Source organism: Parus major, chromosome 5 (genome assembly GCF_001522545.3).
Source record: "Parus major isolate Abel chromosome 5, Parus_major1.1, whole genome shotgun sequence".
NCBI lineage: Eukaryota > Metazoa > Chordata > Aves > Passeriformes > Paridae > Parus > Parus major.
Genome location: NC_031774.1, coordinates 41,470,882 through 41,495,041, shown reverse-complemented (window position 1 = coordinate 41,495,041; position 24,160 = coordinate 41,470,882). Strand labels below are relative to the sequence as shown.

The following is a 24,160-nucleotide window of genomic DNA, read 5'->3' as shown; positions in this document are numbered from 1 at the left end:
TATTCTTACACATATGTGCACAACAATTCAGCCAGCTGTTTGTCCCGTGTCCAACACAGGAGAACAGCATTTTTAAAATAAAGAGTTACATGGAGCATTATTCAGCGTACATAGCTCCTGTGACCTTAGAAATGAGCAGCAAGACGAATTAATTGAAGGAGAAGGAGAAGATTAAGTGACTCACCTGGATGCTGGGCGGTGAACGATTTTTCCGGGTGGTAGTGGTTGCCATCGTGGTTGTGGTTTCCATGACTGTAGTCGACATTTCTGGTGGCACCGATGTGGTGGGCGTTGTTCCCAAGATGGAAGGGACTTCCCCAACGAGCCGGACACTTCCATTGATTTTAATGTTGGGGTTGTTCTCTGCCGCCATGTTCAGCACTTTCAAGCCATTGTAATAGAGACCGGAGAGCTGGCCTTGGAAGAGACGCCCTCTGTCCTTCCCTCCTATGGCTATTTGCGCCTGGGTGTTGAAGATCGTTAACTGTCGTCCTAGTGAAGGGGGTGAACAACATTATTGACAGACATTTCCTTCAGTTTGCATACTACATTGAGCCCTGGCCCGAAGTGATGGATAAAGGAGAAGTAGATTCATTCTTGGGAGTGTTTATGATGACTGCAGAGAAACAGTATGGAAATGTGGTGCCTAAAAGTCATTAATAAAGATGATTAGCCTGTAAGTGTGAATGCCTAAAACTGAACCTTATACCTCAGCATCCACTCACACAACAAAACGCTGGAGGAATTTCAGAAACTGGAACCCGTTCTTTTAGGACTGGATGAATTTTAAACTACAAATAGGACTTCAGCATGTGTCTATTTTTCTATCAGTTCAGACCACAGTATCTGTCAAGCATTAGCTGATAAATAAACCTCCTTTTGAACCGGTTAAAGCATTGGATTAACTCATAAAGCCACATTTAATAATGCAAAGGTTTCAAGGGTTGGCTCAAAACCAGTAAAACATCAGGTAAAAATGAAGTGATAGAAGAATTGAGGAGTGTTATGACAGGATCAGTCATGATCTTTCACCTGTAAACTTTGTGTTGTGAAGGCTTGCAAACCTTAACCCAAGAAAGAACCAACACAAGTGTTTCTGATGTCTCTGAAAGAGCAAAGCTTTTGAAATAGTGAGGATAACAGTGCTTCAGATGGTTAAGCCCCAGAATGCCTTCCTCTGCTCTTACAGACAATGAAATTCAAATGTAGGCAGGTTATGTGGTTTAGTCAAGGTCACACCTTGAGGATTAGAAGAGGTCCAATGTCACATGTAATAAAAATATAATTATTAAAAATAAATCTAGTAACAATTGCCAATTCACCAAGTTCTGCAGGACACTTACATCACATTCAGCCTGGACTCCTCTATAAATACTGTTTATGTCCCAGGCTGCACTAGGTTGACCATGTTAAGAAACAAATTGCTTCATGAAGTGCAAAGGCAGTGCCTATAATTTCACTTTTCCTCAAAAGATTAGGGGCATACCACCTGAAATCTGCTGAATTAGCAGACAACCAGACTGGACATTGCTCAGACGGGTTATCAAGTCAATCATTATTTAAATATCTTGTGCTTTCCCATTTTTATGAAGTTTGACATATGTTTTCCAATCCATTCCCACTCCCCAGTTCTCACTCGCCACTTTCTGTCTAGTCCAGCCTGATGAGGGGTGCAGAATGCCACAGTGCAGGAAAGCACAGCCTATGATCCACTGCTCATTCCTTCATAGCCAGTGGTTAGAGTAGATCAAAATACATGGGGGAGCTCACCAATTTTGGTCGTCGTGGCAGGTCTCGAAGTCAAGTGGTGATGCGGTGTAGCATCATCTTATGGTGACAGGATGGACCATGGGGAAGAGAATGGGGACAAGAGAAGAAATGTATCTGAAAGTAGTTCCTGTCCCCAAAGAGGGCCCTAGCTATCTAAGCAACAGTATATGGAGAGGTGTAACACATAGACATGAGAAGGTGGGCTGCACATCCTTTGTGCTCCTCACTCTCAGATTTGTAAATGGAAAATTAGGACTTGATCAGGGTGGAGTAACTGCATTGATGAAGAAATGAGAAATAAAAATGGGGGGTTATCCTTCCCCTGGAAAGTGTTGAAACACCTGATGCGATATTCTGCATCTCAGGAGGTTTTAAACTTGCCAGAGGCAACATATTTCTATTAGAACATCAATAAACATGCACTGAAGCCACACATCCTCAGAATGTAAATTGGGCATTTACTCTTGTCTATGACAAGAATAGGACCCAGTAACAATATCTGTTAAGATATTCATCCTTCTCAGCCCAGCTCCTGTCTGAATTAGAGGAAATAGCACTGTAAAAGGTCCAACTCCTGTCCCATACCATGTCCTCAGAGCTTGCTTTTCTTTTCTGCCATGCTGTGCTTTGGATTTCTTAAGGGATATACTGTAAAAACTTTACTACATCATTTTCCCTTCTCTGAATATGTTTCCCCCCTCTAGCATTATAGCTCTGTCCATATTGTCTCTGCCCCTACAAACTCAGACATGTCACTCACTTGCTACTGTTCCCTTCTTCCACCTCACTCATTATAAGAGTCCCAAAGAGTAGAGGTAAAATGAATAAAGAAGGGACTTATGAGTAAAGGGACTTATTTCACTAATCTTGAGATATTATCCCTGAAAACAGATGGAAGATAACTGTCAGTTCAGTTTTCCAATTGCATTTCCATTAATTTCTTCCCTTGAATTAATTTAGGATCTTTTTCCATCTTTTGCCAAAGGGAAGGAGGTGGAAGGTGATGAGAAAGGAAATTTTTTTGCTGCTCTAGGTAGGAGAGCTCCCCAAACAAGGATAGGAGAGGGGTTCTCTCACTTTTACTGGAGGATTATTACTGATTCCTCAGCTCAGGATGTCAACTATACTAACCCAAGCTCATTGCATAGTTTTAAACATCTGTCATATCTCTTGCATTTTTTGCAAGAATGAAGAGTTAGTATATTAAGCCTGTAAAAAGGGACCATGTCTCCAATTCTGGGCCTTCATCTGCATCTTCTAATGCTGGCAGAAAGTGTACATCAAGGAGGTGACCCTATTCCAGCAAAGAAAAAACCTCACAAAACAACCCCAGACCTTTGATTGTGTATTTTGGAGTCCTCACTGTTAAATGGTTTTCCAGACCAGGATTCATGCAGTTCACTATATGGTTAATGCTGGAAACCACACTAAAAATTTCTTTGCTAAAAGAGCAATCACTTGTTGCAGTCACCTACTACCTGCAATTCCTCATTCTTTGCTCTAAGATGGTGTACACAGGATAGAGACTCCAGGGAAATGAATATGGAATGAGAAAAAATATTAGGAGAGAATATACACTTCATTCTGCCACCATATGTCTCTTCTGATCATTCTTTCAAAGGGATTCAGCTGAAGCCTTACTTCCCCTAAGTAAAATTTATTTGGCTACTGAATTTTATTGTGGATCTATTTACATTAGTAAATTCTACTAGGTGTGTAATTCAATTCTGCAGTCCTTTTTTTTTTCCACAGAGGATTCTTCCTACTGCTATATTAGTGTCATACCAAAGAAAAATTATGAGGTGTTTTGTAAGTATTCTGAATAGTTTGGGCTCTTGTTTCTTTGCTCTCCCATTGACTTCTTCATTTGGAAAACTGAATTCTAATTAAAAATACCACAGAGAAATCAGCAGTGTAACTTTTCTGTAGCACTAGAAGAGATTTTGGGCCTGATTTTGCAAATCCTAATTCATACTAATAGTTCTTGCTTCAAAGTACAGTCACTTACATCAAGGAGACTTTACAGGTAAGAGAGATTTGAATAATTAAGGACTTCTGGGATGAATCCTTTTGATGAGATGCTTCTGGGTCTTTATTAGCTCATCCAATTGCAGAACAGGTAACATCTGTGCCTTAGAAGACACCAAGTATTCTACTAAGGAAATCTGCTGGATTTATGACTACTGAAATGGAACAATTTAATTCTAATACTTCTTTTTATATTAACATACATAATCTCAGTGAAGTTAATAGAATTTAATATTTTGCTTATTACTCATGCAATTCAAGACTGTAAACCTGGGCTCTTAAAATTATTTTAAACTAATTTATAGAATTTAAAAGCCCTTCAAAGCCAATAGTGAAGCCAGTGCAGAAAGATAAGGTGTTATATTTGTTTTCCAAGAATGAACTATTTCATTATTATGAACAACATAGCAGTGCCAAAGGAAGACCAAGTCTACAGCAGTCAAAAATGTCAATCAAAAAGCATTTCATCTTACCTCACCCAAGTCAAGAACTCACATGGGCAAGACAGCTATTCAATATGCTGACTCTTTGATGAATCTGTTCCTCCATCCATCAGTTTGTCTTGTTTCATTTTGATAGGAAGCTACCCTTTCACTCATCATCTTTATAAAGTCTTCTGACATAAGGTTTCCATGTTACATTAATTGTTAGATGGATGAGCAGGCTGGTGAACAGCCACACAAATTACTCTTTCTTATGTATTTTTTTTTAAATTTGAGTGATATTTAAGTTGCTGAAAATGTCTGTCTACTTTGGAAAGAAGGAATCAAGTTATATTGTCTCAGGTGTTACACTGCACAATGTTATCCCCTGACAAATAGTGGAAGGACACTGAATTTCCTTTCACTTTAGTAGAAACATAGCTCTGTCCTTCTAGCTAACCACATCCAGTGCCTTGAGAGTGCCTGAAGACTCAAATATTGTCTCTTTCAAACTCTGGTGATTGTCTTTTAACAAAGCATCAATATCCACAAAAGGTAGACTTCAGTTCAAAACTTCAGGATGGATTACAAATGAAGGTGTCTTGGCATGCTTTTAAGCTCAAACTTTTAGAAGCTGTGACATAAAGTAAAAGATTTTGTGGAAAACCAAAAGGGAAAAAAAAAAAACCCAAACAAAAAATCAACGAACCCACAACCAAACAAAAGAAAAAAAAGATGGGTTTCTCAAGCACATGAATTGCATCAAGGAATTAGACATGCATCTGTTTTAACAAAATTGAGGCAATCATTGTCTTTAGTGTTAAAGGGACTTTAGCAATTCAGACTTACCAAAATTATTCTCTTTTTAGTGTTAAACTTTATTTATCTACTTTAGTTTGATCATGTAAATTAATAGGGCAAACCACTGAGACTCAATAAGCATTTTCTGTTTATTGTTATCTTAAAATTTATTTACAGTTTAGCTGAATTAACTGTTTATGATATACTGTTGGTTAAAAAAAAAAAAATCTGTTTGCATTACACAAATATTTTTGCCTTACTTTCATTAATACTTCAGCTTCAGTTTTAAACATTACACCTTTGTACACCAAACCTGAAAAGTGAGCAACACTGCCAGCTCTCGTTGAAGTTAACAGGAACTGAGTGTGCACAACACTTTGCAGGATCAGGCCCTCCACATGAAAATATTTTGACTGGATTTAGCCACATGCTTTCTGACCTGAATTCATACTGGATAAAGCAATTTGTTAATTCAGCTGAGGTTAGAAATTTGAAACAGAACATAAATTATATTTTTCCAGTCCTACAAGAGATTGGTTTTCCTTCCTGGAAAATGCATTAACAACCATAGTCTAAATCAGCACAGAAAATGCAAGATCTGAGTTCAAAGGTCACCCCTTTTATTAGCAGTACTTTCATAAATGGAAACAAGAGAAGATTGTGTTCTGCTTTGTCTAGATTTCAAGGCAAAGAGTTAGTTACAGTGCCTTTTTTTTTTCTTTTGTCAATAGCACATTTAGTAATGGAGGGAGAAGATCTTCCTAAACTCCACTGTATTACCAACAGCCTAGTTCCAACCCTACTGAAATCAGCAACTTATTCTGTTACCTTCAACAGGCTTTAAAATGAGTTCTAGATCCAAGTTTTTTTTCCTCTCCAAATTCCTTAAAAAAAAAATAAATTTCTGTTCTGACACAAGTCCCATTTCAAAAGGTCATGGGCTGTATGCAGAACTTTCACTCAAGCCATCTGGACTTATTCATGTTAACAAGTTTTTTTTTTTGAACTGAGGCCAATTACTCCAGGCAAGCCCACAAAATTAAGTGGCACTGCCTTAGACTAAGAACTTGATCCGTATTTTAGACAAGTATCATTTGAGTGTTCAAACTGTACTCCAGACATAGCATAAAAGCAACAGAACAATCATTTTCTCTGTCTCCCTCACTATAATTTAAATGAAAATGTTAAAAAATGTTTTCTTTACAACATTTTTTAAAATCATTTAATTATCTTAATACAATTAGGAAATACATAGCCATAGTGGCTAATCAGACTCATGAGAAAAAAAACAAACAAACAACTTAAAGGAAGTGGTTTAACAAGTAGATTTGAAAATCTTTGAAGAAAACTTCAATAATAAAGATATAAATGTAGCTCAAGCCCAAATTAAAGTAGGAAAATCATGCAGTGGTTAAATTGCCATAATACATGTTGTTGCTCTTCACTCTTCTTCATTTGGCTTTTTTTTTTTTAAATAATCTCCTGAATTTTTGCTTGTTTGTCATTACTATTATAGCAAGCTTAGAATTTCGTCCCTTTAACTGCATTTTAATAGCAATGTATTATAGCATGATTTATCAACATATGGCAGGTGGAAGCTGACACAAATTATAATGAAAATTAAAACAGTCATTTATGCAGCAGGCGATTATCATTTAAGAAACATTTATTTGCAGGCTTTAAAAATGAGAGTTTAGAATCAAATGGGTTTAAAATGAAAGTTTTAATGACTGTTACCTTTTTCCTGCAGCCACTCCTCTACAGGCCGGTTATATTTGAAGGGGATTTTCTGTTTTACCATTTGGAACCGTTCACTATCAGTGTTGCCTTTAAAGTTTAAAAAACAGCTTAAAAACAATCTGCAAAGTCAATGAAATAGTTAAAACATCCCAGATTTTTTTGGGTTTTTTATGACCTTATTTAGCTATAGATAAATAAGTGCGCATGTGTGTACATATATATATATATTTGAAAAGAGAGAGATTTATCTTTAGTAGAGTGGAGAATAGTTATACATCCAATTGCCTGAGGTTCTGGAAGGTCAAAGAAATTAAATCCTACAAAAAAGATAACTCAGATTCTCCTCAGAGTATTTGTTTATCCAATTTGGTTGGAAGGCATGTGCAATTTGTCTGCGACGTGAGACCTTGTGTGAACTCAGTGCCATGAGCTAAAACATTTTGAGCAGATTCTGGATCTGATTGAATATGGACATGGCACAATATGTCAGTCACGTAAACACACAGTTAGCAGCAATTTGATAAACCTTCTTGCACTGGTAAAAGAAACGTGTCAGGACTAGAAACCCAGTAAACAAAAAAAAAAGAGAAAGGAAGAAAATATAAGAAATTGATGACAAAAGGATGTTATAAGGATGTAATAGAATTAGTTTAAAAAAACCCAAACACCTAAGAATGGAAAGATAAACAGGAAAAAAGAGAAGTAAAAATTGAAAAGAGGAAGAAATGTTAATTAATGATACATGAAGACTTCTGTTAAGTTACCAAAGACTTGGGCCTGTTGCCAGATTAAAACAAAAACTTAGAAATTAATTTAAATTAAAAGCAGAAATAATTAGCCAAAATGTAAATTCTGGCAATTACATTTCCATTGTTCCACATTGATGGATAATAGAATTGTCCATTAAAGTGTGCTTTGGTGGAAATCTTCTATTACTTGCACAGCACAGGGAGGAACAGGATTCACACAACGCTTCTGTCCTAATTTCCTAGCTACTGGAAAATTGTACAGGTCAGATGGAACCTCTAGTAGAAAGGAGCAGCTCAGTTTGATGGTGCTAGGAATGACAGTGAACAAATGCCATCATTCCGCATTTTCATTTTCTTCAGCTAGAGTCACCTCATGATGAATTTTAATTTTTGCTTCAAGTATTATTTTTACAAAAACTCTTCAGTCAGACAAGTATAAGTGCATTTTTTACATGAAACATTATAATATTGTAGGAAAAAGGATTAAGCCCACAACTTACTGAAGTAAGGCTACCATAAGCAGAAGCTGAGTAGATCAGCTGTGCTTCAGTATGTGTTTTGAATAAATGGTGGTCCAAGTCAGCAACTGCTCTGCACAATTTACAGTATTGACTTTAAATTCCCATAAATACCACCACAGATAAATATTCTAATGGGGCTTCATATTTATTTGACATTCTGAAACAGATGCTGTAATCTTTCTTCAATGAAAAAAACCCCCATAACTCAAAACTATGTCACAAAAGTCCAGCCAGTCAAGAGCAGGATGTTGCACCTTGCAGGAAATATGACTGGTGAATCTCATGAGTTTGATCAACTGCATAGCTGCTTCTCAGAAATGCTGCCAGAATATCTGAGGCACCTGCTGACCACAGCTGCGCTCCCCAGCAGCATCCTGCAACTGCTGACTTCCTGCAGCAGGTGAGAGGCACTATAGCAACACACCAGACAGTCCCACAAGGATTCATGTGACCTAATCTTAAGGAGCATTTGTAAAAATTGTCATCTAGATTGCTGTAAGCTCAGCTGTAAGGAAAACAGCAATTTGCATTTGGGTTAGTATCTCCAGCTATAATGATGAACATTTAGGAGCCTTGCTGCTTTTTTGGGGTTCCAGGTAAAAAAAAGCAAAAGCATTTAAGAGCAACTTTACTGGCTCAGTTACCTACTACCTTCCTGAAAAGTCAGATGACTTTTTACCTTCCATATAACATATTAATTGTGGGAAACTGCTATTCCCCATTGTAGAAATATCTAATTAAGCACCAGCTGACACACATTATTGCTCCAGTTTCTCTGCTGCACCTCAGATGCCTACCATATACAATTGGTTACTCAGATAAACCAGAAGGAAAAGATAAAAATTGAAAACACTCTCTCAGTCATTTGTCAAGTCATATTTAACAATGTACTGTGGTGACCTGGAGTCACTCACAGACATGAAGTTACCTTTAAGTGCATTTCCAGCTCCCATAATTCTTATCAGCACCACCAAAAACTCAGTTCTGTACAGCTATGAATACATTCCTAAACAGAGAATTTGAACCATGTTCAATCCAGGAACCAAGAAAAAAATTGATAAAGAGGAGCTAAGTTAATATAAACAACAAAAACAAACAAAAAACCCCTCTACCTAAAACTAAAGAGACAGTAATATTAACAAAACAATGTCATTTTATCTTTTTATTAATAATAAACTGAAGACTAATGTAATCTGAGGTCATGCAGACCACTTTTTCCAATTTCTTAACCCAAATGACAGCTTTCTTTCCTACAAGTTCTGTCATTCTTTTAAGCCTAGGGGAGGCTTACATTCACAGGACAGGGAAGCCGACCCATTGGTTTGGGGAGAACAGAAACAAAATTAAATCAAGCTCACTACAAAAATAATTTATTTTTTAAGATCAATTAGTAAGACATTCAGCTTAGACCTTTTCTCAACACACTAATCCATGTCCACCAAAACAGCTAAATCTCATAAATTAAATTATAAAAATTCTGCATCTCCATTAGGATTTCTTTTTGTTTAGGTGCAGTATGCCTAATTTTTTTTCTTTTTTTTTTTATGTAAGGAAAGAGTACTAGGTTCTAAAAAATCCTCAGGAGGCATTTCAATGGCAGTTAAAAACCTAAATTTCTCTCTCAGCTGGACTTGAACACTTACAAAGATGCTGCTACTACATCCATGGCACATGTGATAGGGATAGACACGGATGTGGTAGTGTGGAATGAGAAATGGGGTTATTCCCCACTTTAGAGAGCACATTCTGAGCTAGGACTACTGTTTAACTGAGTGCATTGATATTATAATGTTGATGGGCAGGCACATTTCCTGTAGCCCCAAAGAAATTGTACAACACTATTTACAAGCACCAAGAAACTCCACTGTCTTCATCCAGCATCAGTGTGCACGTAAGTAACCTTTTATTGGTGGCAACGAGATCTTTTTCAGAATGAAGAGAGTTCAGAGGAACACTAGAGTCAGCCAGGGGCTGGCATGAAGTGCTTCTTCCTCTGTGTGAAAGGCTGACTGCAGAAAGGGAAAAAATGTGGTGATTGAAATTCCTCAGAAACAGGGCATCTGACAAGAACAGGCCAATAAGACTAGGGTAAAAAAAAAAAAAAGAAACTGGGACAATCAAAAAAGATATGACAATGAAAAATGGGTTTCTTATAGCTCTAGACCTTCAAGAAAGCCAGAAATGACAACTATTCCCCACCACATCTTTAAAAACTTTTTTTTTTTTAAATGAGGTTTAATTTAATTTTATCATGTTATTATTATGCAGATATATTCAGCAAGATTAAAATCCATATAAAAATCATACCTTTAAAAGCAATGAAAACTTGAAGGGCATTAGAAAATTCAAATAGGTTTATATTGCAACATTAGTATCTGATCTATTCTTTTTTGGTTTGTTTTAAAATTTTTATTTCAGACAACTAAAATGATTTTTAAAAACATGTGCATGAGAATGTGTTCACTCATATCACCAATTACAACAGTCAGCTAAAGAACAACTTTTTCATTGTTAAGTGCTTAGAATAGTCATTAAATATAACCAATAGAACCACACAATTAGTGAATTAATACTGACTTGGAGTTATGCTTTAAAAAATAAGCACATTTGATATGAGAGCTCAAAAAGGAAATATCATGGTTGGCAACACGAAGTAACACAAGTTCAGCATGAAGAAAGCTTATTGAACCTCTGATAGCTGAGGCATGATGTGATTAAAGGTGTTTCTTGTCCATCTTCATACACAGAAATTTTCAGTAACAATCCTTCTGTGACCTCAATGCAATTTCTTTCTATAGTTGAATGATACACACATTCAAACAACTCTTTCATGTAACTAATCTCTTTTTTCCTTTTGATCCAGGATGTTCTTCAGAACAGAATACACAGGATAGAGTGATTTATATTTATTTCAGAAAATACTCCTAATCACATAATTCTTCTGCATTCAGAATCAATGTGGGTCTCAAAGATTGCAGGATATAAATTTTTATAGTAAAATTTTATTGATTAGTTTTGCTACTTGTGATTTACTAAATATTTTCCTCCCATACTTTCTAGCTGCTTAAGTGATTCAAGTACCAATAGGAAAGGCTCCTTTTAAATAAGTGTCCTCTTTTTTCTTTCATCCACATAATAAATTTCTGTATATCAATACAACTTAGATCTGCTCAACAACTTAACTTCCTCTAAAAAACTGGGCCTCATAAACAAATTATTTTTCCTATTTTTATTCCTTTTTCATGCAAAAATTCTAAAGCCAACTGTGAAGACTAGGATTAAAAGAAGTCTTTTTTTGCTACTTAGGGCTTATATGCACAATAGAAATTCCACTGCATGTCCTAAATTTTTCAACAAACTCATAAGCAATCAGACTTTTGTGACCTCAAGGATTTTAATGGTAACATTGTGAACTCTTCTACATTCTTGAATCTTGGTTAACCTAAATATTCAAAATATTTCAAATACCACGGATGCTCCTGAGGACCAAATACTTTGGAGAGGAATATGGCAGAAGTGCTCTATGTTTTTGGGTTTTGTTTGGATTGTCCCTCTTTTTCCAAAGGAAATGTGGAATCCAGTCATAAAAGAGCCTACTGGTTAAGTATGATTAGTTGCCAGCATTCTGTCTTTTTTTCTGAAGCCTTTGGAATCCCTTCTCCACAGACTATACTGATAAATAGATCAGATTAGCTTTGAACTTTAGCTTTTGATAATTTCAATTTAGACCAAACTAAAATGGAGGGGAAAAAAAAATCAAGATAATTTGCTTGTACTAATCACTACTGGCAGTTCCCACAGGAAATACTTTTAAAGCAGTGCAGCAGTCCAGGGGACACAGTTTAAATTGCTCGTGGGCAAAGCAGAATTTTCTTCCAAAACCCTTCAGCGCTGGAAGATGTTTTTCTTTTCTGGTCATTGCTCCTTTAAGAAAACAAACAACCTTCATTGCATTAAGCTTATTTCTAAACCAAAAAGGAATCATAAGCCAAAGAAAGTACAAGAACAATTGAAGCTCTGAAAAATCTTGCTTCTTGGCCTAGACCAATCATAATGATTTACTATCTCTTAGGTGTGAAAGAGAAAAATGGAAAGGTTCCAGCAAATTGCACTGGGCAGAAAGAAAGTACTTGCTTTTAGGTGGAATATTAATCCATCCTGATGTGTTGTCAAATCTGTGAAGATGCTGAAAAGAATACCATAAGAAAACACTCATCTGATCTAAATTACTGACAAAGGCTGTTCTGTGAAGCAGAGTTTTATTCATTGCTTCTAAGTCTCTAAAAAGAATGAGACATTTTATCTAATGAGCAGTTATTAAATCAAAGGTGCTACAGTGATACTAATAATTTAAAGAAACATATTGATATCAATGTTCAAGCTTTAAAAATGTTTCCATCATTTCACCCCGCAGTAGGAGAAGGGCTTGTAAACAGCCAGTGCTTGATGGCTCAGTTCACCCAGCAGCCCTTAATGCCAGCTCCCTTTCAGTTTTTATGGATGCCCATAATCTCATGAAGATTTACCATACTTAATTGACATCATCATGGGAGAGAAGTTATTTTCATTTACATCATGAAAAGTGTATATTTGATGGCTAAATTCTGTACTAACACAAACTGACTCAGTTCAACTCAACCCCAAAATTATCCTAGGGCTGATGCTGTGTGCCCTGGAAAAGGAGACTTGCATGCATTATGGAGAAGCTACCATTTCCCCCTCTGAGAAAGTGGAAAAAAGTTCCCAAAGTGTTCTTGTGATTGGCACAGACTGAGCCTCTTTAACCACTTTAACTGCACATAAAAACTTACAGCATACTGAACTGTCCCACTTTCACATTTCCTTAAGTACATATTTTGTTTTAAATACTATGAAGTACAACCGCGATTTGTTCATAGCTTGTATTCAATTAAAACTAACACAAGTCTATTAGTAAAGGATTAGAATCTAATTTTAAGACTAGACCTTCCTCCATACCTCAGAAAGGAATAACAACATGTACAATCAAGTTTTAGCATCAGGTCTGTTTGTGTTTAGATATTTATTCTGTTGAGTTTCTGTAAGACCATATTGTGGCTTATGTTATATAACATAGGGGATGGTTATACTAAAATCCAAACATGTAAAAAATCTCTACTTACAGTGGCTTTAGAAAACACTTGAAAAAAGTCCAAACCTGAAATCACAGATGTGGCTTATACAAAAATGAAACAGGATGGCCAACACAATTAGAAGGCAGATGATCTGGAATCTTCCTAACTATCACAAGCTGTCCCTCTAAAAATTCTTGTAAAGCTTTAGTTTTGCCTTTTGTAACAGGAACCTTGTAGAAAATTAATTTAAATTTGTGATTTTATTTCATTTGAGGTAATTGAAAAATAGACAAGTCTTAACATTGTTCAGCTTTGCTTCAGTTCTTGGATATTATACTTTTTCCTCTGCCTTCACTGTTCAATAAAGTTGCATCTTTTGCTATTGAATTCTCATTTTATTTCTTGTCCTTATTTTCCCCTTAGTCCTGGATGCCCTTGACTTTATCTTCAATTCCCTCTGATCACATTGTTTGCTGGGAGCAACACCTTTTATTCTGTTCATCTCACTATGGACTGGAGTTAAAAGTTGACCTTCACACTGCAACCCTCCTCAGCTCACTGCCCTCATGACGAGAGACAACAAGGTCTTGGTAATATAAGTACTAAAAATATGAGAGAGAATTAGCAAGACTCCAACAGTAAAAGTTATTCAGGCAACTGGAGCTGTTCCCAAGTCTAGTGCCTCAACCAAAAGCTTTAAAATTCCAGCACTCCCTATTTTATCTGATCTTTTTTAGCCTAAAAAACTTGGGGTTCTGATTCAAACTAAAGCACCATTCAGGCCAAAATCATTGGGAAATTCAGAAGCAAGGAGATAGGAGACAGGAGTTTAAATGTCTGTGCAGGAGGTACAGCTCACGTGGACCACAATGACATAATAAGACTAAGAACGACTTGAAGAACTCATCTAATTCAATGCTCTGCCCCAGGACAAGATCAGTAACATTTCAACCTCCCTTAGATTAGTCTTTCAATCTTGTTTTGGGTTACTGAGAAAACAAGTGCCTTACCCTCGATAATCTAACACAGAAGCACAGTAGGAGCAAACCTAAATAAATCTCAGACTAACAAAGGTGGAAGAAGGTTAATCAAACCTTTCCAAGAATGCAGAAGAAAAAAAAATATTGGGAAAAATGTGACTCAAGTCCTATTTTATTTGTGCATATTATGCTGAATGACTTCAGCCCTGTGGAAGCTGAGGCTGTGGGCATGAAAGAAAAGCAGTCTGCTTTAGTTCCCATTTGTGCTATGCTGGAAAACTGAACTAGTGTACAGGACAGAGAAAGCAGTTACCAGTTCAACCTCTGTAAAAGTATGAAACAATTTTGGTGTCTACATTACTAGATGTTTGAAATGTTTTGTAAGGAATGTGTAAATTGCTGTGTTTTTTCACTGACTAGATCCAAATTGAGCCCCATGCCAGGCAGCCAAGACTGAAGTGCCTATTAAAGAAAAACTGAAACTACATATTGATCTTTCCATTTAAAGCAAGAAAAAAAATTCATTTTGCAGGAAGAAATCAGAAGTTGGAATAAAATCCACTGCAATTGTCCCCACATCCCACTTCTTTGATTCCCTTGTGAAAGGTCAGGATGTGATTTATATTGCCCAGTGGGAACAAGCAGCAATAATCAAATACCAAAAGCACTTGATTTGTATTGACACTTTAAATTCTATTAACTCTCATTTATCTGGAGGTTGTTTATCTGTTTTGTGCATTAGGCAAAGTCAGGACAGAGAAACACTGACTCTAATTTACAGATTTGGAGCTACATGAGTGTAGTATTTTGCTCCCAGGAGCAATGGGAGACTGAGGAGAGCACAGTTGCCTTTGTAGGGTGCATGATCGAAGGTAAGAAAACTTGTGGCTTTATACCTGCCTGTTGAAGGGTCAGTGGCTCACTACCACAACCCTGCAAACAAGAGCAGCTCAGTTCCAGCAGACCTGCAGTTTCTGCCTTGGTGCTGGAAGCTCTGGAGCTGGGTTGGCTCCACTAGAAACCTTCAGATGTTCCTGAATCTCATTTCCCTGTGCACAGATGATTAGGGAGATAATAGGGGGACTTAAATATACAAATAGAGAGAGCATGTGCAGTCCTTTCCCGTTAATACAGTGCTACTGTAGAGGATCTGCTCAGTCAGTAACTATAATGAGAGTAATGCCTACAAGGCCCTTAATCAAATGTCACTGGTGAGGACTGGAAAGCTAACCAGTTACAAATAACCAAATGGCAAAAACTCTACAGAAGGGGCCAGTTCTCTAGGGTGAGTGTCAGGAAATAATTAAAAGCACGTAAGAAAATGATGAAAGAAGAAATTTATTAAGAGGCACTTCCTATCAAGATTGCATATTAGACAGTGCTACAGTGTCCTCAGGGAAATTCTTGAATTATTTAAAATTTTACTTGAAAAAGCAGTGGGGGATATCAGTTTATTACAGAATGGAATAATGAGAGCAAGCAGGCCTTTCCCATTTCTAATTGCTACAAATCATGAAATCAATTCTTCTGTTTGCATCAGTTTAGAAAAAGGAAAAGTGAATCCTAGGAGTCTGTAGTAACCCAATATTTCTTCTCAAAGACAGATGCTATTCACAAAGTTTTTCCATGACCAAGGCACCAGGTACTCGATAAGTAGCAAAGATGTAAATTCATTGGCCCAGAAAGACCTCCATGTTCAGTGAATTGTAGAATATTTTCTATTTAAGTCACCAGAGATAAGGTAAATTGGAGCTTTATCCTCAGTTTACTGATGGGAAAAACTGAGCTGCAGAGTGGTAAAAGCATTACCCAAAATCACAGAGAAAGGCATCTCTAAAACACAAGGCTGGAATTCATGAACTTCTCACTCCCAGTTCCATGACTGGCCCCTTTAATTTCTCACCATCCTTTCATGCAATTGCTCTACTTGAGATTTTAGCTTTGGATTTTAATGACTTCATGCTTTCCTGTGCCTTTAGCAAGCAGGGAGAAGGCTGATGTGGATGCATAAACCCTTCTGTCACTGCATGTCAGCATGTCAACCTGGGATTACAGCTGGCACTCTTCTTTCTGCAGGCAACGTGATCAGAAAAGCACAAAGTTGTTGTTCAAGCCTGTGATCCCTCAGGACAGATGTTTGTTTGCTCATTCTTACTGTGCACACATGTGTGTTTATGAGAGAGAGAGACAGGGACAGAAGGAGAGTTAGGGGGGGAGAGAGACAGAAGAAATAAAACATAAAAACTGTTTGGCCAGGAGAACTGAAATACAACTAACCCAGGAGAGAAACGTAAATATATTAATGTCTGGGAATTCACTGCACTGTGCTGTGCAGCAGGGTTCTATTTAGCCTGAGTCCCATCTAAGAAATATTTCTCCATCCTTCTCTGCACTACATTATACAGATAGATTTGATGGCTGAAACAATAGCAGTTGGTTGGATGAGGCTTTGAGCAATGTGGTCTAGTGGAAGGTGTCCCTGCCCATGGCAGAGGCTTTGGAACTAGTTACTCCTAAAGTTTCCTTCCAACACAAGTCTTTCTGTGGTTCTAATTAATCTTATGCCAGAAAATGAGAAATTTACCAGAAATCATTATTAATAAGGTTTATGCTTGGTACCTGGACCTCATACATTCATGGAGCAATGGACACGAACAGATGAGAACAGCTCAAAATATCTGAGGATTCAGTCAGGACACACATGCCTGTGTGAACAGCTGCATACTTTGCCATGGAATTGTTGGGAAGGGCAAGCTATCAGGATATACCTGTATCTCTTAGTATGCAATTATTGTTAATGGAAAATGGATGGATGTCGAAAAAATATAGGGAAAACCACATGGATTGTATCTGTTTTGCACCATAGTATCTCAGGGACTGGGACTCAAAGGCCTGTGGTAAGTATATGAATGCAATGCCAACACTTGGGGATACTGCCAGTCCAGGATTCTTAAATCAGATACCAGGTTAGAACAAGTAGGCAGAAAGATACATCAGTGCCCTATGGATACTGTGTCTTGGAATATTTTAAGTGATCATTCTGACATAGAGTAAATCTAGGACTATGAAATCATAAAGCTCATCTCCTCATGTTTCAGTTTATGCCATACTACCTTTGTCTAAGGTTAATACAAGTTTTCCTAGGGATTCACCCTGTGTTGCAAGAATTTATCTTACAAAGAACCCTAGTCAACAGAACTAAGCTAAAAGGAAAGAACTAAGATTTGAGAATCAATATCATCAATGGAAAAAGAATCAGAGAAATAGAGAAAAATTACAGATGCCACTAAACTACCTAGGTCTTGGTTCGTTATGGTTTAAATTTGGCTGAGCAATGGGTCACAATGCAGCAGAGTAACTTCTCCAGCCGCAGAAGTGGGAGTATTTCCACACTATCATGTCATCCTGGATGAATTAATCAGGGGGAAAAAAGGGAACCACTTGCTTTTCAGGCTGAGAAGTAAAAATGTAATTACTGTGTATATGATACAAACACATACAGCTTATTTGACTTCATATTTTAGATCAAAAACTAAATGCAAAAGTAGGACAATTATTTTAGAAGGACTTTTTTTGGGAATATTTTTGTTGTTGCCATGGTGGGTTACTGTAATTCTCTGGAGCGTCAGACACTTGACAGGTCTCAGACTCAATAAGCTTGATTAGATGAACAATCAGGCTCTGGAAAGACAGAAGAGAATCCCAAATCCAGGACAATCACAAAGAAGTGTCATTTTGACCATTAAAGCAAATTTTCCTCCAAAGTATTTGGTATTCATCTGTAGATTTGACACACTGGACATCTAGTCTGATTCAGAAAGATATAAGAGGGTTCCTATACTAATTCAGCTAACAGCTGAATATGTAGTACTTAAAATACATACCTCTGTCTTTCTGGACAGCACCAAAAGAAACTTTGCCTTAAACTGTCAGTAATTTCTGGTAATATTCTCTTTATCTAGGCTATAAACAAGATAAAGTATCTTGGCTAAATTAAAACTAGTATTGTCTCTATGGCATGTATTTGTATGTTGGAACAACCTTTCATGTGATTGTTATGTAGCAGTAATAGACTGCTACAGAAGTATACTTCTTATTCCTCTCCCCTCTCACTGATAATCTCAAGGACTATCAGTGGGATCTTGGGTGGGAATTAGATGGTCTTGGCTACTTGCATGAATATACTTTTCTGTGTTTACTTCCTTCCTCAGGTAAACTCCTTCTTTCAAGCCTATTGCTGTTAAATTATATTGTGCTGTTTGTTTTGCTTCATTACCTTACATGTCTTCATAAAGACCCATGCATTTCCTTTTTTCTTGATGCCAAGCTGACAAATTCAAGTGCTTGATAGACTGCCACTCACATGGGCTTGAGGTACTTGGTGAAGTTAAAGCTACAGCTTGCTCAGACTGAATATAGTGTGTTGCAAGAGATCAGATCAGTTTTAAGAAAAAAACCCAGAAGCAACGGATACTGAAAACTGCAGTATAACCAGGTATTTTTGTTAGTTTGCTTTCTGTCTTTTCTCTCTTCTGTCCTCAAAAACAGAATTTGGAAGACAGAAAATCCCTACAACACTTCTATAAACTCTTTGAGGATGGGGCAAATCAGAAATAAACCACAGCTTCATTTTCTTCTGTGGGAAAGCAAAACACAAAGTATGGCAGTTAAACTCTAAGCATAGTGGTAGCGTGTGTAAAGAACATTTATGTAACTTTTATACCATGTCAGATCCTATTCCATCATCCAGTATAGAAGCACATACATTAACATGAGTGTATTTGCACAAATTCCAAAGTACATTTGTTTGTTGATGACTTCATGTATGGAGGTTCATATGTCAGCGGATACAGGGGAACAATACTTGAGTCTTCATATCAAGTAGCCATATTTATCAGTTTTCCAATTCTATAAATATATTATAGATGCTATGGCCCTGCAGTGACAAGCTACAATCAACTCTTGATTTCATCAACTTGTCATGCTTTAATCATCCCTCTTGGCAGATCTTTCAACATATGTCACAGTACTGCCTTCAAAATGTGCTTCTCCAATTCTGTTTTATTAACCCTGTCTTTTTATATGTTTTAGGCTCATTATGAAATGCAGTAAATCTGTCAAAGGCACTTTTTATGCTGCCTCCAATTCATGCTGATAGGAAGCATCTGAGAGCTCATTTAAGTTCCACAAAATGAGTACAATATGAAAAGTCAAAAATCCACAAAAAAGCATGTGACAAGAACCCTGGTGATCACATTCAGCCTACAGGGCTAATAAAAAATCAGTCCTCTTGTTCCTTACTCACTGCCCACTCAGAAGGACATTTGGATAGGAGAATATTAAGACCACAGTGGAACCTGATAGCACCAAGAAAAAAATCCCTTCAGCATGCAGATCAAGCAACACATCTTATTAATGATTCCAAGTTGTCCAGCACAAGATCCATGTGTCTTTTCATGGAAACAACTGGATTCAGCCAAACTTTTTACTATTACTTTAGTTCAGAAACAAGGTGTCAGAAGTGAAAAGGAGATCATAATGGCCTCAAGTCTGAAGGAAGGAAGGGATTGCTAAAGGGGCACAAGAAGGCAGAAGCCAAAGTTTTTGTGGGGAGTTGAAGGGTGGAAAAAAAGAGGAAATTACACGTCCAAATCATTCTGCAAGACACAGAGTGAATTTGGAGGAGGAGGACCCAGGCTCTGCAAAGCACAGAGAACTAGCAATTTTCTCTAAGAAGGCTCCACTACTGAATATTTGTAAATCACTGAAGTGGTACAACATGAGCCATGTAGAGGTACTGTGCAGGGATAAGTACAAGTTTAGAGAGAAGTAATTTTTTGCAATAACTCAGACATCTCAGTTAGGTCTTCTTTTGAGTTTTCCTTGTTAATTTCACAATCAGCATTAGATTTTGCCTCACTGAGCTCAAAAGAACTAATAACCACAACATTGCATATTATTTACAATATCAGTGCAAATATCAGCTGAAGAAAGGATATGTAGTCTTTTCCTAATTTCCCCAGTGATGCTACTATTAGACCATCTAAACTTACCTTCTTTTTCTTGTCTAATGCATTATGAATTAAATAAAGCAAAGCTGGAAGAGGTAATATCCCATTGATAACAGTTAGAAACAGACCAGCTTTCAGAAACAGAAGGTGCAAAAAAAATTACAGAAGAAGAAAACTATAATGTCACTGATTAAAAAAGAAAAACCTATCAAGAAGAGCTTATATATCCAGAAATAGGTCTGTTTTTTTTCAACTGTATTGGGCTGACTCAGAAAAACAGCTAACCTTCAGTAATTCTGCCTTTGTAAGTGAAGACTAATACAGATATCACACACTATTTCTCCACAATTAAAGCACTCTCTTTTCCTAGGTGGGTCAGCAGGTAGCAAACCATAGCACAGAGAAGTTGGCTCAGTCTTGGGAAATCTCCTGTCTCCCCATGTTCAGCAATAATGCCAGTGAGATGAACTGTAGCATGCACAAAGAACTAGATACAATCTTGTGAGACCTTCTGTTTCAAGGACAAGATGGGGATAGTATATAAAAATCAGCAGTCATGGGTGGGAGCTGCCTTGTGTGCTTTACATCAAACAAATCCTTCCTAAATTTTGTCTTTAACAACTACAACAACCACTGCATTATCTGAGGAAATTCCTCATCATAACAAGCTCTTGTGTGTTTTGTGTAATTCCTTTACAAATAACCTTGAGCTTTCTGTATGTCCTCTTAATATCTCAGGAGAGGATCTCACTTTCTCCTTCTCTTTTCCTCTCCTGCCTGCCTTCTCTAACCCCCCCTCCTCAATTATCTCTTGCTGTCTTCTGGGTGGTTATGTTTAATCTCAGGATTAGGCAGAAGCCTGCAGTTTGCTTTGAACAGCTTATCAGCTTCCAAGAGACATTTACAGGGAGAGAAAGACTCCAGTTTTGATAGCAGTAATTGTATTTAGCTTGTAAGATACAAGGCTATTTATCTCATGGCTGTGAAATCACAGAGGGAGAGAAATAAAAAATGTTGATAAAAACAGAGAAGAGAGAAGAGAAGAGAAGAGAAGAGAAGAGAAGAGAAGAGAAGAGAAGAGAAGAGAAGAGAAGAGAAGAGAAGAGAAGAGAAGAGAAGAGTCCTCAGAGTCCCTTCAGTAGAGGGATGAGGTGGGAAATGGACTTCATTGAACAAAAAGATCATGTCAGCTGTGGAAGGAGACTGAAAATAACAAGAGAAAGGTAACAAATGGCTTGAGTAGGACAAGAAATGACCTGTTTCAAAGCAGACTGAATTCTCATTCAATAGTCATGGTTGCATAAACTCATGGAATTTTATTTGTAGAGATGGGTAGAACCATTTTTAGAGATACTGAGAACCAACACTGCATTTAAATATAGCTGGATCTGTAGACATCCACATCTCTGGAAATGAAATCTGTTTTCTTGTTTTTCACAGAAACTCACAACACCACCCATCAGGGATTGTGGGGTGCTATGCAACACTTACTACTTAAACTAGCTTAAGGTTCCTCACTTGTAAAATACCACTTCCAATTCACAATAGTCCTTTGCAATAGTCAGTATTCAGCCTGCTCTAGCCAAAACAGCTTCATGCTTCGTTTTTGCATGTTTCCATGCAGGCAGGGAAGAGTTAGGATCATCTCACTGAGAAATAGTCAGCACTTTTCAAAAGTATCCAATGGGTAACAGCAATACAAAAAATGCCAGATTCCAATTATTCCAATACTTCTAATCATAGAATACTTTTCCTAAAGGAAGAATAAGATGGAACCAAGCTTTCAATCTTATCAAGACAAACACAAATACTTCAAGTTCTTTCCACCACCATAATTAATTCTCTACAGTTAAAACAGATGAGATGGAAAATACATCTACATTTTTTATGTTATAGAGATGTAGTATATAATTTCTTCTGTCCCAAAAAAGTCTCAAAATCTTAACATTTTCTCCAATATGAGAGATCATAAAGTAAAAAAAAAAAAAATAAATTAGAAAAACTGACTTTCATAAGATTCTTTCTACAGCCTTTGTTGCATCACCTTTCACTGAAATGCAGATCTATAACCTCTGCCTGACATTCTGTATTTCTTTGTGAGTAGTTTAGACTAGAATATTTGGAAAGCAGTTGCAATGATTATCTAGCTCAATCAGGGATAGCCAAAAGCCAAAGTATGTTCTTAAGGGCATTGTCCAAATGCCTTTTAAACACTTATGACAATCTCTCTAGATCTAAAAATGGTTCCATTTGACCAGTCTGTCAGTAAAGTAATACTTCCTAAGATCTATTGTGATCCTCCTCTAGCACAGCTTTGAAACATTCCTACATGTCCCATCAAAAAGTACCATGGAAAAATAGCTCAGCACCTGTCTCTGCTTCCACTCCTCAGAAAGCTGTAAAGGGCAATGTCACCCCTAGCCTGCTTTTCTCCAAACTCAGTGACCCCAAAGTCCTTAGCCACTCTCCATCTCACATGCCCTCCAGCCCTGTCACCAGCTTTGTTGCTGTCCTCTGATATTTTCATGGATATTCACATCCTTCTCAAACTGTGGGGCACTACAGTGAGGTCTCACTGAGACCACACCAACACTGAATAGAGCAGGGCAATCACTTTTTTTTCCTGGCTGTTTGTGCTGGTTTTTATGCTCCCCAGGACGTGGTTTGCTGTTTTCACTGTCAGGGTCCAGAGATGACTCACACTGAGCTGCTGCCCACCAGTCCCCCAGATCCCTTTCTGCAGGGCTGATCTCCAGCCACTCCTCTCCTAATTCATAATAATGCCTGGTGTTACTCTGCCCCAGGTGCAGAATCCAGAATTTGTTCTTGCTTAATTTTATCCCATTAATCATAGTCCAATGCTCCCATGCAGCTAGAATCCCCTGCAAGGCCTCTTATCCCTTGAGGGATTCAACAGCACCTCCCAGTTTAGTCTCATTAGCAAACTTCCTACATCCACTACTTTCCTTTCATCCATGAGATCTTCTTACCACAGAAGAATGAACATATTGAACAGACCTGTGCCTAGAACTGAACCCTGAGGAGCAGCTCTGGTGACCACTTGCCAGGCAGATGTAGCCCCATCCATCCACCACAGCCCTTTGAACTCTGCCATCCAGCCAGTTCCTAACCCAGTGCACTGTGCATGGCTCAATCCACAGCTGGGCAACTTGTCTGGAATGGTGCTGTGAGGGATGATATCAGAAGCATTACTAAAATCCAAGAAAAACTACATCCACCTCCTTCCCTTCATCCATGAGGCAGGTGACTTTACAATAGAAAGACATCAAATTAGTTAAATGGAACATTCCCCTTATGAACCCTTGTTGAGTGTGCCTTAAGACTGCATTATTCTTTAAATGCCTTTTAACAGCATACAGTATAATCTCCATAATTTTTCCAGGATCTGAATTTAGACTAACAGGTCTGTAACTCTCTGTATCTTTTCTCACACCCTTCTTATAAACTGTAATAGCAATGGTTAGGTTCCAGTCAGTAGGTACCTCCCCAGACACCAAGACCCTTGTTAGATAATTGGGGGTAGGGGTCCTGCTGCTAGCATCCTTCAGTATTCCTTCAGTTAGCTAAAAAAATTATTGAAAGAAGCAAGTAAGAACTCAGCCAGTTTTCTTCCCTATCTCACATAAATTGTGTGGCACAAATCAAGCTGCTTCAGATCTTTCCACCAAGCAAATGAAGAAATACATTTTAGCAAGGCAAGGTCTATGCCTTTCACATTTTAGATAGGTAGGAGAATCTAAACCACTATCACTCTGACCTGTCTCTAGAAAGCTTATTATTTTAGACAAAGACTTTGTCTCACACATACTAACAAAGATGTAGTTCAAATTGGATTGCTTTCAAATGAAATTGAAAAAAGAAGATATGCCCAACAGTTCAGGAACATTAAATGCTTGGAACTAGAACTACTCTGAAAGAAAATCCCAGCACAGATATCAGGGTCTCAGAATCAACTTTATGTTTTATAGGTATGCACTTATCTGGCCACACTACCTGCCAGAGCAGTCAGTTCTGCTGCCAAGAG

The 24,160-nt window shown here is 37.4% G+C and overlaps 1 protein-coding gene across 14 annotated transcripts in view; it reads right to left on the bottom strand.

The window, feature by feature from the left end:
- The window catches only part of NRXN3 (neurexin 3), a 964,547-nt gene that overhangs the window by 106,294 nt on the left and 834,093 nt on the right, over positions 1–24,160 (bottom strand). For 8 of the 14 annotated variants that reach the window (XM_015631158.2, XM_015631163.1, XM_033514969.1 and 5 more), the window contains 3 exons: positions 6,759–6,848; positions 1,771–1,827; positions 185–492 (listed from right to left, as the gene is read on the bottom strand). In XM_015631158.2, the coding sequence (XP_015486644.1) occupies positions 185–492; positions 1,771–1,827; positions 6,759–6,848 (455 nt within the window). The remainder of the gene's footprint in view (positions 1–184; positions 493–1,770; positions 1,828–6,758; positions 6,849–24,160) is intronic. The other 6 variants (XM_015631171.2, XM_033514971.1, XM_015631160.2 and 3 more) reach the window with 1 other exon arrangement.